At 39.8% G+C, this 13,157-nt stretch overlaps 1 protein-coding gene across 2 annotated transcripts; it reads right to left on the bottom strand.

The window, feature by feature from the left end:
- Positions 1–2,330: 2,330 nt before the first annotated feature.
- Positions 2,331–12,935, bottom strand: LOC147234383 (uncharacterized). Of its 2 annotated transcripts, none has more exons than XM_086144525.1 (8): positions 11,739–12,935; positions 10,937–11,218; positions 7,209–7,469; positions 5,505–5,675; positions 4,731–4,862; positions 4,292–4,458; positions 3,944–4,216; positions 2,331–3,847 (listed from the first exon to the last, which is right to left on the bottom strand). In XM_086144525.1, the coding sequence occupies exons 1-8, from the start codon at positions 11,980–11,982 to the stop codon at positions 3,671–3,673; spliced, it is 1,707 nt and encodes a 568-aa protein (XP_086000651.1). In that variant the 5' UTR covers positions 11,983–12,935; the 3' UTR covers positions 2,331–3,670. The 2 variants fall into 2 exon arrangements, with proteins under 2 accessions (XP_086000651.1, XP_086000652.1); XM_086144526.1 differs by having other exon boundaries at positions 4,292–4,455.
- Positions 12,936–13,157: the final 222 nt, after the last annotated feature.

Raw genomic sequence — 13,157 nt, 5'->3', positions numbered from 1 at the left:
TTGTATTGTTTTAAATTATAATTTAAACATACGCACACACACACACATACATATATGTATATATCTTCTTCTTCTCCTTTCGGCTTTTCCCTTCAGGGGTCGCCACAGCAAATCAGCTTTCTCAATCTAACCCTATTCTCTGTGTCCTCCTCTCTCACACCAACTACCTTCATATCCTCTCTCACTACGTCCATAAATCTTCTCTTTGGTCTTCCTCGAGACCTCCTGCCTGGCAGCTCCAATTCCAGCATCTGTCTACCAATATATTCTCTATTCGTCCTTTGTTCATGACTGAACCATCTCAGTCTGGCTTCTCTGACCTTCTCTCCAAAACATCTAACATATGCTGTTCCTCTGATAGACTCACTCCTGATCCTATCCATCCTGGTCACTCCCAAAGAGAACCTCAACATCCTCATCTCTGCAACCTCTAGTTCTGCCTCCTGTCTTTTCGTCATTGCTGGTCTCACCACTGTCTTGTACACCCTTCCTCTCATTCTGACCGATAGTCTTCTATCACATAGTACCCCGACACATTTCTCCACCCATTCCAACCTGTTTGAACCTGATTCTTTACCTTTTTTCCACACTCTCCATTGCCCTGGACTGTTGACCCCAAGTACCTGAAGTCCTCCAGCTTCTTGATCTCCACTCCCTGTAGCCTCACCGCTCCACCCACATATATTCTGTCTTGCTGCGACTAACTTTCATTCCTCTCCTTTCCAGAGCATACCTCCACCTCTCTAGATTTTCCTCTACCTGTTGTCTGCTCTCACTACAGATCACAATGTCATCCGCAAACATCATGGTCCATGGGGATTCCTGTCTGACCTCATCTGTCAGCCTGTCCATCACCATTGTGAACAAGAAGGGGCTCAGAGCTGATCCCTGATGGAGTCCCACCTCCACCTTGAACTTCTCTGTTACCCCTACAGCACACCATACCAGTGTCTTACAGCTAGCATACATGTCCTGCACCAGTCTAACATACTTCTCTGCCGCTCCAGACTTTCTCATACAATACCAGAGCTCCTCTCTTGGCACCCTGTCATATGCTTTTTCTAGGTCTACAAAAAGACAATGCAGCTCCCTCTGGCCCTCTCTGTACTTTTCTATTAGCATTCTCAAAGCAAATACTGCATCTTTAGTGCTCTTTCTTGGCATGAAGCCATACTGCTGTCCACAAATGCTGACTTCTGCTCTCAGTCTAATTTCCACTACTCTTTCCCAAAACGCCATTGTATGGCTCATCAACTTTATCCCTCTATAGTGGCCACAATTCTGCCCATCCCCCTTATTCTTAAAAATAGGCACCATCACACTTTGTCTCCATTCTTCAGGCATATTCTCACTCTCTAAGATCCTGTCGAATAATCTAGTCAGAAACTCTACCGCTGCCTCTCCGAGACGTTTCCTCACCTCCACAGGTATGTCATCATGACCAACTGCCTTTCCACTCTTCATCCTCTTCAATGCCTCTCACTTCACTTTTACCAATCTCTTCTACTTTGTGGCCTACAATAGTCACCTCTTCTACCCTTGCCTCTCTTTTATTTTCCCCAATCATCAGCTCTTCAAAGTACTCTTTCCATCTTCCCATCACTCTTCAAGTACCGGTCAATATGTTTCCCTCTCTATCCTTAATAACCCGGACCTGTTGTACATTCTTTCCATCGTTATCTCCCTGTTTATGCCAACCTGAATAGATCTTTCTCTCCCTCCTTAGTGTTCAGCCGAGCAAACAGGTCATTGCCCTTTGTTTTGCCTTTGCTACTTCTATCTTTGCCTTACTTTCCACTCCTGTCTCTGCTTCCAAACATGCCTTTCTCCACTCCTTCTTTGACCTGCAGTAGCTCAGTTTCCATTGGTTCCCTGTAGGTCAGTAGTACCAATGCCGAACGTTGTTAACCCGGGCCTCGACCGATCCGATATGATCTGGTTATTATGGTTGATTGGCACGTTTGGTTTTGGCAAAAGTTTTATATATATATGTGTGTGTGTGTTATTCACTTTATATGAAATTGGTAGTGCAAATATTCTAAGTTACTAATTTTTACTGAGATGGAGAACCAAAAAGTAAACAAAAGAAAAATATCCTGAAGGTTTACTCTTTATATGCCTTCACTCACTTAATTCACTATATTTCTCCTCTAGTTACATGGAAATGCATGCCCCCCTAAAACTGAACTTAAAATATGCTAACTTGAAACTTTCTTTTAACTTCTAACGTTCTTCTTTAATATCTCAGAAAAGTGCATTTATGTGTTCAACCACAAATGATGACCTACAAGATCTTTGTGGTTTATTGCTGAAGTGGAAGGAGGAGGTCATCAGTGACAATAAAGAAAGTGGACACCAGAAGTTATTAGGATCACTGCATCAGGCATACAAGTCTATTCGCTGGCGAAGGTTAACCAAACCAGGAAAATTGGTTGGACTTCTCTGCCATCAATTAGGTGCGGTTTTGTTGTAATATGAATAAAATAGCATTGTTACTTACTGTAGCAGTAAGCTCTGGGTTTGAAAGATAAAATAACAGCGACACTTGAGTTGCATGCCCAAAAATCCGGCCACGGATATTCCTTTCACGAGCTGAGTAGGACCATCTAGACGATTATATCTGATCTTTCACCGTAAAAAACACTTTTGTTTTTAATTTTAACCGTACTTTAAAGTGAAGTTATTATTCTGACTTTCTCAGGTTTAATTTCTCAAGCTTTCAATTGTCAGATATGACTTAAAGCTGTCAATAAAAAAGGGCAAATGAACACTGAGCTCAATTTTATTTTTTGTTTTTTCTTGAAACTGTGAAAACGGATCCAATTCCATTTTTTATTATGCACAAATTTCAAACGTGCATAGAAGTGTTTTAGTTTCAGTGAATTGTGAGTTGTGTTCTTTCTACAATTTAACATTTGTAAACACTTAGAACAAGGATAAAGACTGACCAACTTAAGAAAAAGACGGAAAAAAGAAAAGAAAAAACATTCAAGCAGTCATTATAAATTTTCAAAGAAATAAAATAGAAAGAGATATGACAACAAGAGGTGGCTATATGGCAAAGGTGATAGATTAGTATGCTAGCATAAAGGAAGGAGGCAGAAAATAGGGAAAAGAAATGGAAAGAATATCAGATGAAGAAAGAGGGGAGATAAAGTAGAACTGAACAAAGGGCAAAAAAGAAGTAAAGGAGAAGTAGATGAAGCGCAAGGATATGAAAAAGAAGGAGTAGAAAAAGAAGACAATAGAAATAAATTACTGAAATGTAAAACGTGCACACACACACACACAGTGACATACACACTCACTCCCACACACATCCAGCCAACATACATTCATAAACACATACAGTGAGTCCATGGCGTGGGTGTCCTTTAGCCGAGCTCATACATGCATATGAACACAGTTTTCAGGGTAACCCTGTTGGACATGATGTCATCACCACGGTTAAAGCCCAGGTTCAGAGTCAGGAGAGATGTGCGTGTGCGCACAAACATACACACACACACACACACACACACACACACGAGTGTACATAAAACACATTACATCTGCAGTCTCAACGTCGCAAATCTGCATAAGTGTAATGATTACAAGCATGTTTTCTCTGTGTCTCTAAAGGTAAGTTGTTTCCTCTGAGTCATTCTCCGAGTTGTTTTTTAATTCAGACTCAGTTGATCCTCTTGTGTCTCTGGTGCCAGAGTGCGGTCGGCAGGTTCTGGCAGCCATGATACTCCCGTCGCAGCTCGCCATCCGTGAGAGGTGGTGTGACATTACAAGGGGCACCTGCCAGTGTCACGTTTAACAGCTTTTCCCATGGCTCCAAAAAGGGAGGCATTCCAGGAACCTGGTAGATGGCCACAGAGAATGTGGTGATTGTGCTTAATGACAAAATAAAGACCAAAATATTTAATTACCGATTTAATTAAATATGATAAAATACCTTCCCCAGATGGTCCAACAGGCAAGTTGTGGAGCTGATGTAAGACCAGCTGCTGTCCTCCCAGCCAGGGCTCACCCTCTGGTTCGTGTGAGAGCGAGTCTGCCTTGTGTCTCTTTGGATCAAAACCACATTGAGGTGTTTCTGGGATCCTCGGAGCCTTTTCGATAGAACACCGCTGTAGCTCTGATCCACAAACAGCAAAACACGACTCGCCTTGCAGCCAGCCAAATCAGCCAGGAGTTCATTGACCGAGTATCGCTCTTTCAGGTCTGCCTGGAAAGAGAGAAACGCAGGGAAGTTAAGGACCAGATAAGTGCACGTACAAGCATGTTTGGGTCTCTCTCTTACAATGCCGTTCAGGTTGGCATCCCACAGCAACATGGTGCCGTCACTGCGCGTAGGTGAGTTCAGGTAGAGAACCAGTGAGTCTGCACAGTGCTGCTTCCTGCAGATGTATGATAAGTGGTTACGGATTGCCATTTTCTCCGTTGCTGAGTAAACAACCTCCACCTCTTCTGTTTGGAAGAGAAACAACAAAGTAAAGACAAAACGGAGACTGGTTGTAGTCTGCACAGAGTTAATTTAAAACCTACAAGGCAAAAAAATCACTTTAATTATTTGGCTTAGATGATGGCTCTTACTTAGAGAAAAGAACAGATCCGCAGACCGTTTCAGTAGAATTTGCAGCTTAAGACTACAACACCACGGAGATTTGTTCAATTTTGTCCAATTTTGATGGTGACAAAAGTCAAACTACCCTTTTTAAAAGTTGTGTAAAGAGTCCTACCCGGAATTTGTTCACTGATGGCGAAGAAAGTCTTAATGTGATCTTTATGGAAACCGTTGTTCCGAAGCATTGCATAGAACCTCTGCAGGTTCTGAACATGATACTGAAATGTCATCTGCTGCTGCCAGCCACCTGCATGTGGACATGCATTGACAGAAGCAAAACACACACACACACACACACACGTGTATTGGTTAAATACTTTCCTTTGCTGCGTTTTTAAACAAACAAAAACAACAACAATATAATAGTAGTGAACATTAGTCAACATCTCTATACATGGTGCGAAAGGCACAGCATGGCTCAGGGGGTTGGTGTTGTAACCCCAGCTTACTGTTCTGTATATTTCCTGTGCATCTTGTATTTGCAAGTGTTACTTGCAGTGCTCATGTCCTCTATTGTAAGTCGCTTTGGATAAAAGCGTCTGCCAAATGTGATGTAATGTTGTTCTCTTGAAACTGAGCACTCCTGGTTCAAATCCTGTGATTCCTGCACTTCTCCTAGCCTGCCGAAGTGTTGTTGAGCAGCACTGAAACTCTACCTGCTCCCCTGGCGCTACTCATGATTGCATTCTGCTCAGAGTTCATCCATGATCAGTTAAATACACTGATCAAATTTCACAGATGTTGTGTTGTGCGTAGAACTGTATGTTTCAATAGAGTGCTTTCTTTCTTAAAACAAGAAAGCAATGGTGGGATACACACACCGTGATTTAAAATGTGCACATTTGGCATACTGATGATACTGTGGCCCAGTTCACTAGAAATGCCCCACCTGATATGAGCACGGCATGGTCACAGGTCTGATAGAGGCGGCACGAGAGGTGAGTGGCTAACGGCTGCTGGTGACAGCGTCTGGTGTTTTTACTCAGCTCGCAACTGGCGATGGGCAGTCCTTGGGAGCTCATGGATACAGGCTGAGGGCACCTCGCAAACTCTGCATGGTCTGCATGGAGGATGTGTTATGGATCATTTAAGTTGCAGCATCACAGAAAAATACGGAGGTGTTTTGAGAAAACATGAAAGCAGCTAAGTAAACATGTTGTTTCTGATTGTCACCGTTGTCTTTCTTATTTTGAAAAAATGCATTTTATTGTTTCTGTATTTATACTAATAAATCCCACAGTATTGATAAAAGTTCTGGCAGTGGGTGGTACAGCACAATAATCTGTCCTTGACGAATCAAATGCAGCCAAACCCCTAAACTTAAAAAATCCCAAAACAACAAACAAACCTACATGTATCTTAATTGTTGTGTCGCACAATAAGACATTTCACTGTACCCCTTTTTTTCTGCAATGCCACCCTGAAGTTGAACACATTTTAGCAATATTAGCAATAGATACCCAGACTATAGGATTACCTGCTAATTTGGCACATATTAATTTGGCCTCTGCAACATTTGTATACGTCAAGGTATAAAAATCATTTAGGGCGAAATGCCATAATGTCCAAATATTTCTGTTTATGGCAAACTTTTCCCTATAAAACTGATTTAAACTAATCATCAGAGAACCTCTCAGGGTTCTAAAGTTTTAAAGGCTAATTTACCATATCATTTTACAATTCAAGGCATCTGTATGAATCCAGACTCCACAAAGCAAATTGTTTCTTGTGGTAGCTGCACAGTGGCAGCATTGAAAAAAACTTATGTGTGCTGCAAATGCCAATGATTTGAAAAGCTGTTTTTTCATCATTTCTGTTGGAAATAATAGTTTTAACAGCAAGAGCTGGAAGATGAGGTGGCAGTAAAACAATTTGCATGAACATTCTTACAGATGTTCTATGAAGTGTGTTACTTTTTTAAATTTTAAGTTCGGAGGTATGTTCTTTTTGCTCAACGTGTAATACAAATAATAGTTTTTTTAATTCGAAAGCACTCTTACCATTTTTCTCAAATGATAATGTGCTTTCTATTCACTGGAAACAATCACCTGCAATTGAATATTCCAAATCCTTCAAGTAAACAAAAACAGTTATTATATAATATCAGTCAATTGTAAAAGACTTTAGGAGATTGTTTAATACACTGACACTAAAAGCTGAGAGTGTGTCTGTGGAAAGAGCATTGTATTTTAAATACTTAAAGAAAAACACTGTATATTATATACATATCATATATATTATTTTAATTCTCAAGATCTGACATTAATACTATTATCATGTGCTGAAAAGGCAATACTGAGAAAGAAACCAAGCAAGACCTTGCAGGTAATGGTATCACAATTTCATTAAATATATAAATCATCATAAACATGGCTCCTTTATCTTTGTGTTATGTTATATTAGTGAAACATCTGTTCACCTCTGAGGAATATTTGCCAGATAATTATTTGATATATTTAATTATAAAGATCCATTTTAATTGGGTCATCTAAAAATTGGGAATCTTGCAGACAAAGTTGAACTCGGATAGAAAGAATAAGATGCGAGCCACTGAAACCTCTTGAACTTGTGAAGATAGAGACATGGATCTTACCCACACATCTGAGTCTTTGTGTTCGGTTACTGTCTCCCACTCCAACCACCAGCGGGAGGAAGTGAACCTCACAGAGTCCTCCCACGGTGCGCTCCACCAGCCGACTGGTGCCACTGGCTGGGCTGCTAATGCCGCCACCACGAAGAGTTCCCCCTGCCAACTGCCCATAGCTGTTGCCAATGAGCCTGTCTCCTCCGGCCTGACGCCGCTTCAGCTGGTTCTGACAGCGACCTTTCAAGGCCAGAGTCAAACACTCCTCACCTGAAATACAGAGACATTGCAGGGTTTTTATTTATAAAACTTTCCTGTGGGATGAGAAACTTCACGCTGTCCTTACAGTTGAAACCCCCTCCATCATGGTCACCTAAATTAAGGAATAAATTATAACGAGAAAAACTGGGAAAATTGTGTCCGTATGGGGTCATGGGATGGACTTGCAACCGGTCGAGGGTGTTTCCCGTCCTGGGACAGGCTGCGGCATCCCCTGTGACCCTGAGTAGGATAAGCAGTAGACAATAGAATAGATAGAATAGAATAGAATAGAATAGAATAGAATTCATTCTACTGAATCTGCGACAAGATTGGAGAGCTCCTATCAGTGCAAACAGTGAGCTTTACTAATATGTACAAGATTAAATCCTACAAGACAATTGTCTTGACAATGTCAAAGGCAAAGGGCAAATTCGTTCTAAGGAGAAGTCAGTGCAAACATCATCAAGGGGCAAATGTGTAGTTACTGACTGAGTTTGAGACTGAGTTGTGTCTCAGACTCAGTCATAAACATTTGCCCCTTGATGATCCTAAACTGAAGAGAGGTTTATTCTCTTTATTTCATTCTGTTTGTTCTCTTTCTTGCACTTATTTTGTTTCGTCTGTCCATTCAGTAAACAGATTTGTGAAGGTTTGTAGCATTCACTTTGCTTGTTACAGAAGGACCCTGCAAGTAATTTGTAGCTGCCAGACACTTTAAAACTATCACCCTGATTCCTATTTATTGGCGATCTTTTCTGTACCTGTAACATTTATCTTTCCCCCTTTTTTTAAGACCAAAAAACATACTCTTTTCTGCTTGTTGCCTTATCTTCCCTCTAGCTCCCTTCCACTCCCATTTTATGGTAAAGACGCTTGAAAGACAGCCTTGCTTAAAAATACAGCGATCCAAATCTGTTCATAGGGCCCAGCAGGGCGACAGAGAATTGTGTGTATAAATTATTGACAGGTGTGTTTTCATGTTGCACACGGAGCAAATTCATCTCTACATCTTGCTCAAAATTTTCTCACAGAAGGAGGTCAGCAACCTGCACTCTACTTAACCTTTTTTTACAGCTCAGCAAATATTTGGACCTCGCCAAATACATTCCCTTCCAATCTCCTGAGACGAGTTTGACACGAAAGCTTTTCACTTCTATTGCTCACTCTTTTTATTATACTTTTTATACTTTCCATCACGGGAAATTCCTCTGCAATCAACCTATCATGAATGAACCACATCTTTTAGCTTTTTTATTCATAGATATGCCAGTGTTTGTTGGAAAAGCCAAAAAGCTAGTGTCTCTTTCTTTGCAAGACTGTCATTTGTGACTATATTGAATTTTCACAAAATAATCTAGTGTTGAGGGAGTTGAACATTGGATGAATCATAAGCAACCTGAGCATCCAAACAGCTACCCAATGATTAGAAGATGACCATCACTGTGGTTGAGGATATTACCTTAACTTTGAACCCACCTGTTTCCCCTTAACCCTTATTTAAACTTTAAGGAATGATCCATCTTAATACTACTTTCTCTGATTTTCTTTACTTTCAGAGGATCCCAAATGTGTTCACTTTACAAAGCTGTGCACACTCAAACAATCCAAATGGTTAGAAATGCACCAGGACACACGAGGTCCTGCTGTGGGAAAAGTCTTGCGTGAAAAAAGGGCTATAAATGGAGCTTTCAAACTTTCACAGTCTTTTCTGCTTCAGTTAAAGACAGAGTTTTATACTTGCACACACTAAATAAAACAGAAACACAGGCTTGTTGACCTCACAGGTAGCTTGATATGACTGCTGCGAATTACTGTTGTCAACAATCACTACTGCAGCTCCTGCTATTTTGTTGAACACAATATTAAACTACTTTTTATCATATTAGGTGTATGCTATAATAAATATAGTATATTTTTACAGATAACTTTCCAATTGAACGGTAGAATTTTCTCCTACGTTCGGAAGACATCTTTAGTCGTACAGCCGTCATACACAAATGTGACTCAAAATCTCCAACAAGGGATGCACAGAATTAGATTCTAAATCTTTTGATGAGAGTTTTTTTTTTTTTATTGTATTTGAAAAAATATGTGAACCTACAGACCTGATTGACTTTGCAAGCATCTTTGAAACCATTATGGCCTTTAATATTGACTTTGATGATGTGTTAAAAAAGATACTTGGCAAAATTCGAGTTTGAGACTTGCACAACCAGTTGAAATTTAAACAATAATACACTGTGTGTTTTTCCCTTGATTTTCAAAAGGACCTATCTTATCCCCACTATAAATAACACATTTTGATCCTGTGGTGTTTTTATCATAGATTTATGTATAGAAATCTTAAAGAAACTGAAGCTAAGGGTTCAAATGTATGTGCTATAAAACATGAAACTTCTTCTCCTTTTGGCTTTTCCCTTCAGGAGTCGCCAGAGAGAATCAACCCTCTCCATCTAACCTTATACTCTCTATCCTCCTCTGTCACACCAACTACCTTCATATACTCTTTGAAGCATGTAACTGATATAGTAAATTTTCATATCAAAATCCTTGTCCCGAATGAAAATAATTTCCACTTCAGCCATTAATTATCCACGGATTCAACAGCCAGATTTAATAAGGTGCGTGTGTGTTTGCATTGGGTTCATTGGTGCAGTTTGGGGGAAGAAAATGGATATTTTGCCACACTGACACTATACAACACCACAGCCCTAGTTTGACATAGGGGAAATAGATTCCAATTGATGATTTTATATTGTAAATTACATTTATAGTGTCCTTTCCTTAGAACCATTCAGTCCTCATGGACAGGAGATCACAAGGGGTAAAAAAAAAAAAAAAAAAAAACATATACTGTATTTCAGACATTTTTGAGTTTTGTTGACGCAATCAGCGATTTGATAATGTTGAAATTTCACAGATCTTTTGAATTTCAAAAAATGCTGGCATCTATTCATTGAAAAAAAAAAACGAAAAGTATTTCAGTAGTCCAAAAAGTTTTTTCCATCAAAACTGGACCCAATCTCTTTGTATCCATTTAAATTAAACTACTCAACAATCAAGTAAAAACTGTCTTTGCTCTTGAAAAGATGAATAAGCGACAATGAGTCTCATGTTGTGTTTTTTTTTCGGGAGGGCAAATTTAAGTCTTTATACATTTATATCAAGTATGCTTTATTTTGCCATTTGTATCAGTGAAAACCTCCTATGGGGACATTTAAATTATGTATGTAATAATTATTCATTTCATGAAATGAATTCATTCATTTCATTTAATAATCAATAATAATCATTATAAATCATATAAATTGAATTATATTACTGTATCAATATAACACCTAACAATTCTCTGAAAACTCCAACGATTATGGATAGATTATCTATCTATCTTTCTATATAGATAACAAATGAGCCCGATCATAAAAATAGCCAATTCTTCCTAATCAATAATTAAAGTGAAACACACTCAAACTCACCCAGGTAAATACCATCCAGATGAGTGCATCTCTTCTTTGTCACATTCACATCCACGTAAAAAAGAACCACTGGGTGGCCAAAGTTCTCCCCAGGGCTCAGATCCAGCACCAGCACGGCATCATGGGCCATGGAGGCTGGAAAAGACTGCTGGTCCCTGTAGCGACTAGTACCTCCATTCATCATGGCGCTGACACCAAAACCATTTTGGGTTTTTGAGCCCAAAGTCCAGGCTGAAGACTGATATGAGTCCGGGAGGATGGCCAGAACTTTGTCTGAAACACCTGCAAGACAAAGACATTGGAAAGTTTTTCCAAAAAAATAATGCATCATGGTTGAATGGAGAAAAATGTGTCGTAATTGAATTTGAGTTAATGTTGATGAGGCAGAAAAGCATACATTAGTCAAAACAAATGTGTGCATATTATGATGCTATGTTCAAACAGCAAAAACAATGTTTTCTAGTTGAGTGGAAGATTTTGTCATAGAGGATCCACAAAACCCTCATTGTGATGTGACGCTGAATAAAAACATGGTAAAAACTTTTCTGTCTAGTTAGGGGGTTACCTTATGAATTTTTACTATGTTATAACAAAATCATCACTAGTTTCCTGAAAGTTTTCATGCACTTACGTCATAACTTCCATCTTTTCAGAATTAAGTGGGATATATTTTACCCATACAGATTCTGTCTGTAAGCGGAACTTAGACACACTCAAATGGTTTCATACAAGAAAATCTCAGTATAGCTCGCTCATGCAATTTTTAACAATGTATGCATAGTTTGACCTTTGCCCTCCTTACCTCCAGATGTGCGTGGCTCAGACACATAAACCGCCACGGCAGACGGCGGCAGGTGGGAAAGACGCCTGCACTCAGCCTCGGAGAGCGAGGACGTGCGGAGGCATCGGTCCAGCTGATCCCACTGCAGCGACTGCAGGCCTGAGTGGACCCAGCGCTCCAGCTGGACCGCGGACATGCTGCCCGCCACCGCTTCCATAACAGTGTGGAGGACAAGTATGCAGAGATGAAGCATGAGAGCTGACATTGTCTCGATCTGTCCTTTTTCAGCTTTTCCTTCAAGATTTTAATCACCTTCCCACTCCAGTTTAAGCCTCCCTGTGCTTCTTTGTCTGGTTTTTTTGACTTTCCTTTTAGTTCATTCTCTCGGCTTATTTCCTTTTCTCTCCTTCTCCTTGTACCCTTTTCTTTTGTTAATTCTGCTTTTTAGCCATCTATCTTTGTTTCTTGACTCCTGGAATTCTGCAGCATCATCTGTCCTTATTGGATTTCTGTCATTTCTGCATACCTGTGATCACCAAAAAATATTTTTGTTGATGTTCTTTTCTTTTTTTTGTGTCTAGACCAAACTTTGTAGACTAACAAGTAGATATTCCATCTTACTGTTGCATTTTAAAATGTTTATCCTCCTGAAATCACGGCAGAGTAAACCTCACATACACATCTAAAGTATCCAGTAAAATAAAAAGTGGATTTCCTATTTGTTTTGTTCTTTGGTTCTTGGTTGTTTTTTTTTTGTTTTCAGGGAAAAAAAATTAAAGGTACATTAAGTTGATGATATAGGTTCAATCACTTCCATCACTTCATCGTCATCCTTTCTTTTCATTTGAGAGGAGTTGATAGACGACAAGATTGTCTTTTGAATGTGCTTCTTGCTTTAAGTTTTCTTCTTTATTCCTCATTTCTCCTTGATAACAGAGACGGAATGGCATGCCATTTTAGTCCTTGGAGAGGCAGTTCAACTGTTCTTTTAACTAGTTGCCAAAAAATGTCCTCTTCTTATTTCCAGAGGTTTGACTTGCTCAACAGCGCTGGAGCTGTTGGTTTGGAAGGTAAAAGGTCATCCAGGATCAGGAAAAACTCTTGATGAATGAGATCCTTTTGTTACTCTCCTTTCTTTTGGAACAAAAAGTGTGTCCTGCAGACTCTTTACTCTCAGTGACACTCGACTATGGCAGGTTATCCGACCACAGATGCACTTCTGCTGCTCAGCCTGTTCACTGCTTCGCCTCAAGTCTCCCCCTTTTTATGTGCTCTCTCTCTCTCTCTCTCTCTCTCTCTCTCTCTCCCTTTCCCTTTCCTTTCTTCTCTTCTGCAAGCTCTGACATGCCAGGGAGGAAGAGGGGAGGAGATAAAAGGAAAAAAGGGAAAAAATAAGGGATGGGGCTAGAGAATAAGAGGAGAAGGAAGTGATGAGTCAAG

Source organism: Fistularia commersonii, chromosome 4 (assembly GCF_037954325.1).
Source record: "Fistularia commersonii isolate RoL2024-O1a breed Wild chromosome 4, RoL_Fcom_v1.0, whole genome shotgun sequence".
In the NCBI taxonomy this organism is placed as follows: domain Eukaryota; kingdom Metazoa; phylum Chordata; class Actinopteri; order Syngnathiformes; family Fistulariidae; genus Fistularia; species Fistularia commersonii.
The sequence above is the reverse complement of the archived record's forward strand: the minus strand, read 5'-3'. Positions and strand labels throughout refer to the sequence as shown.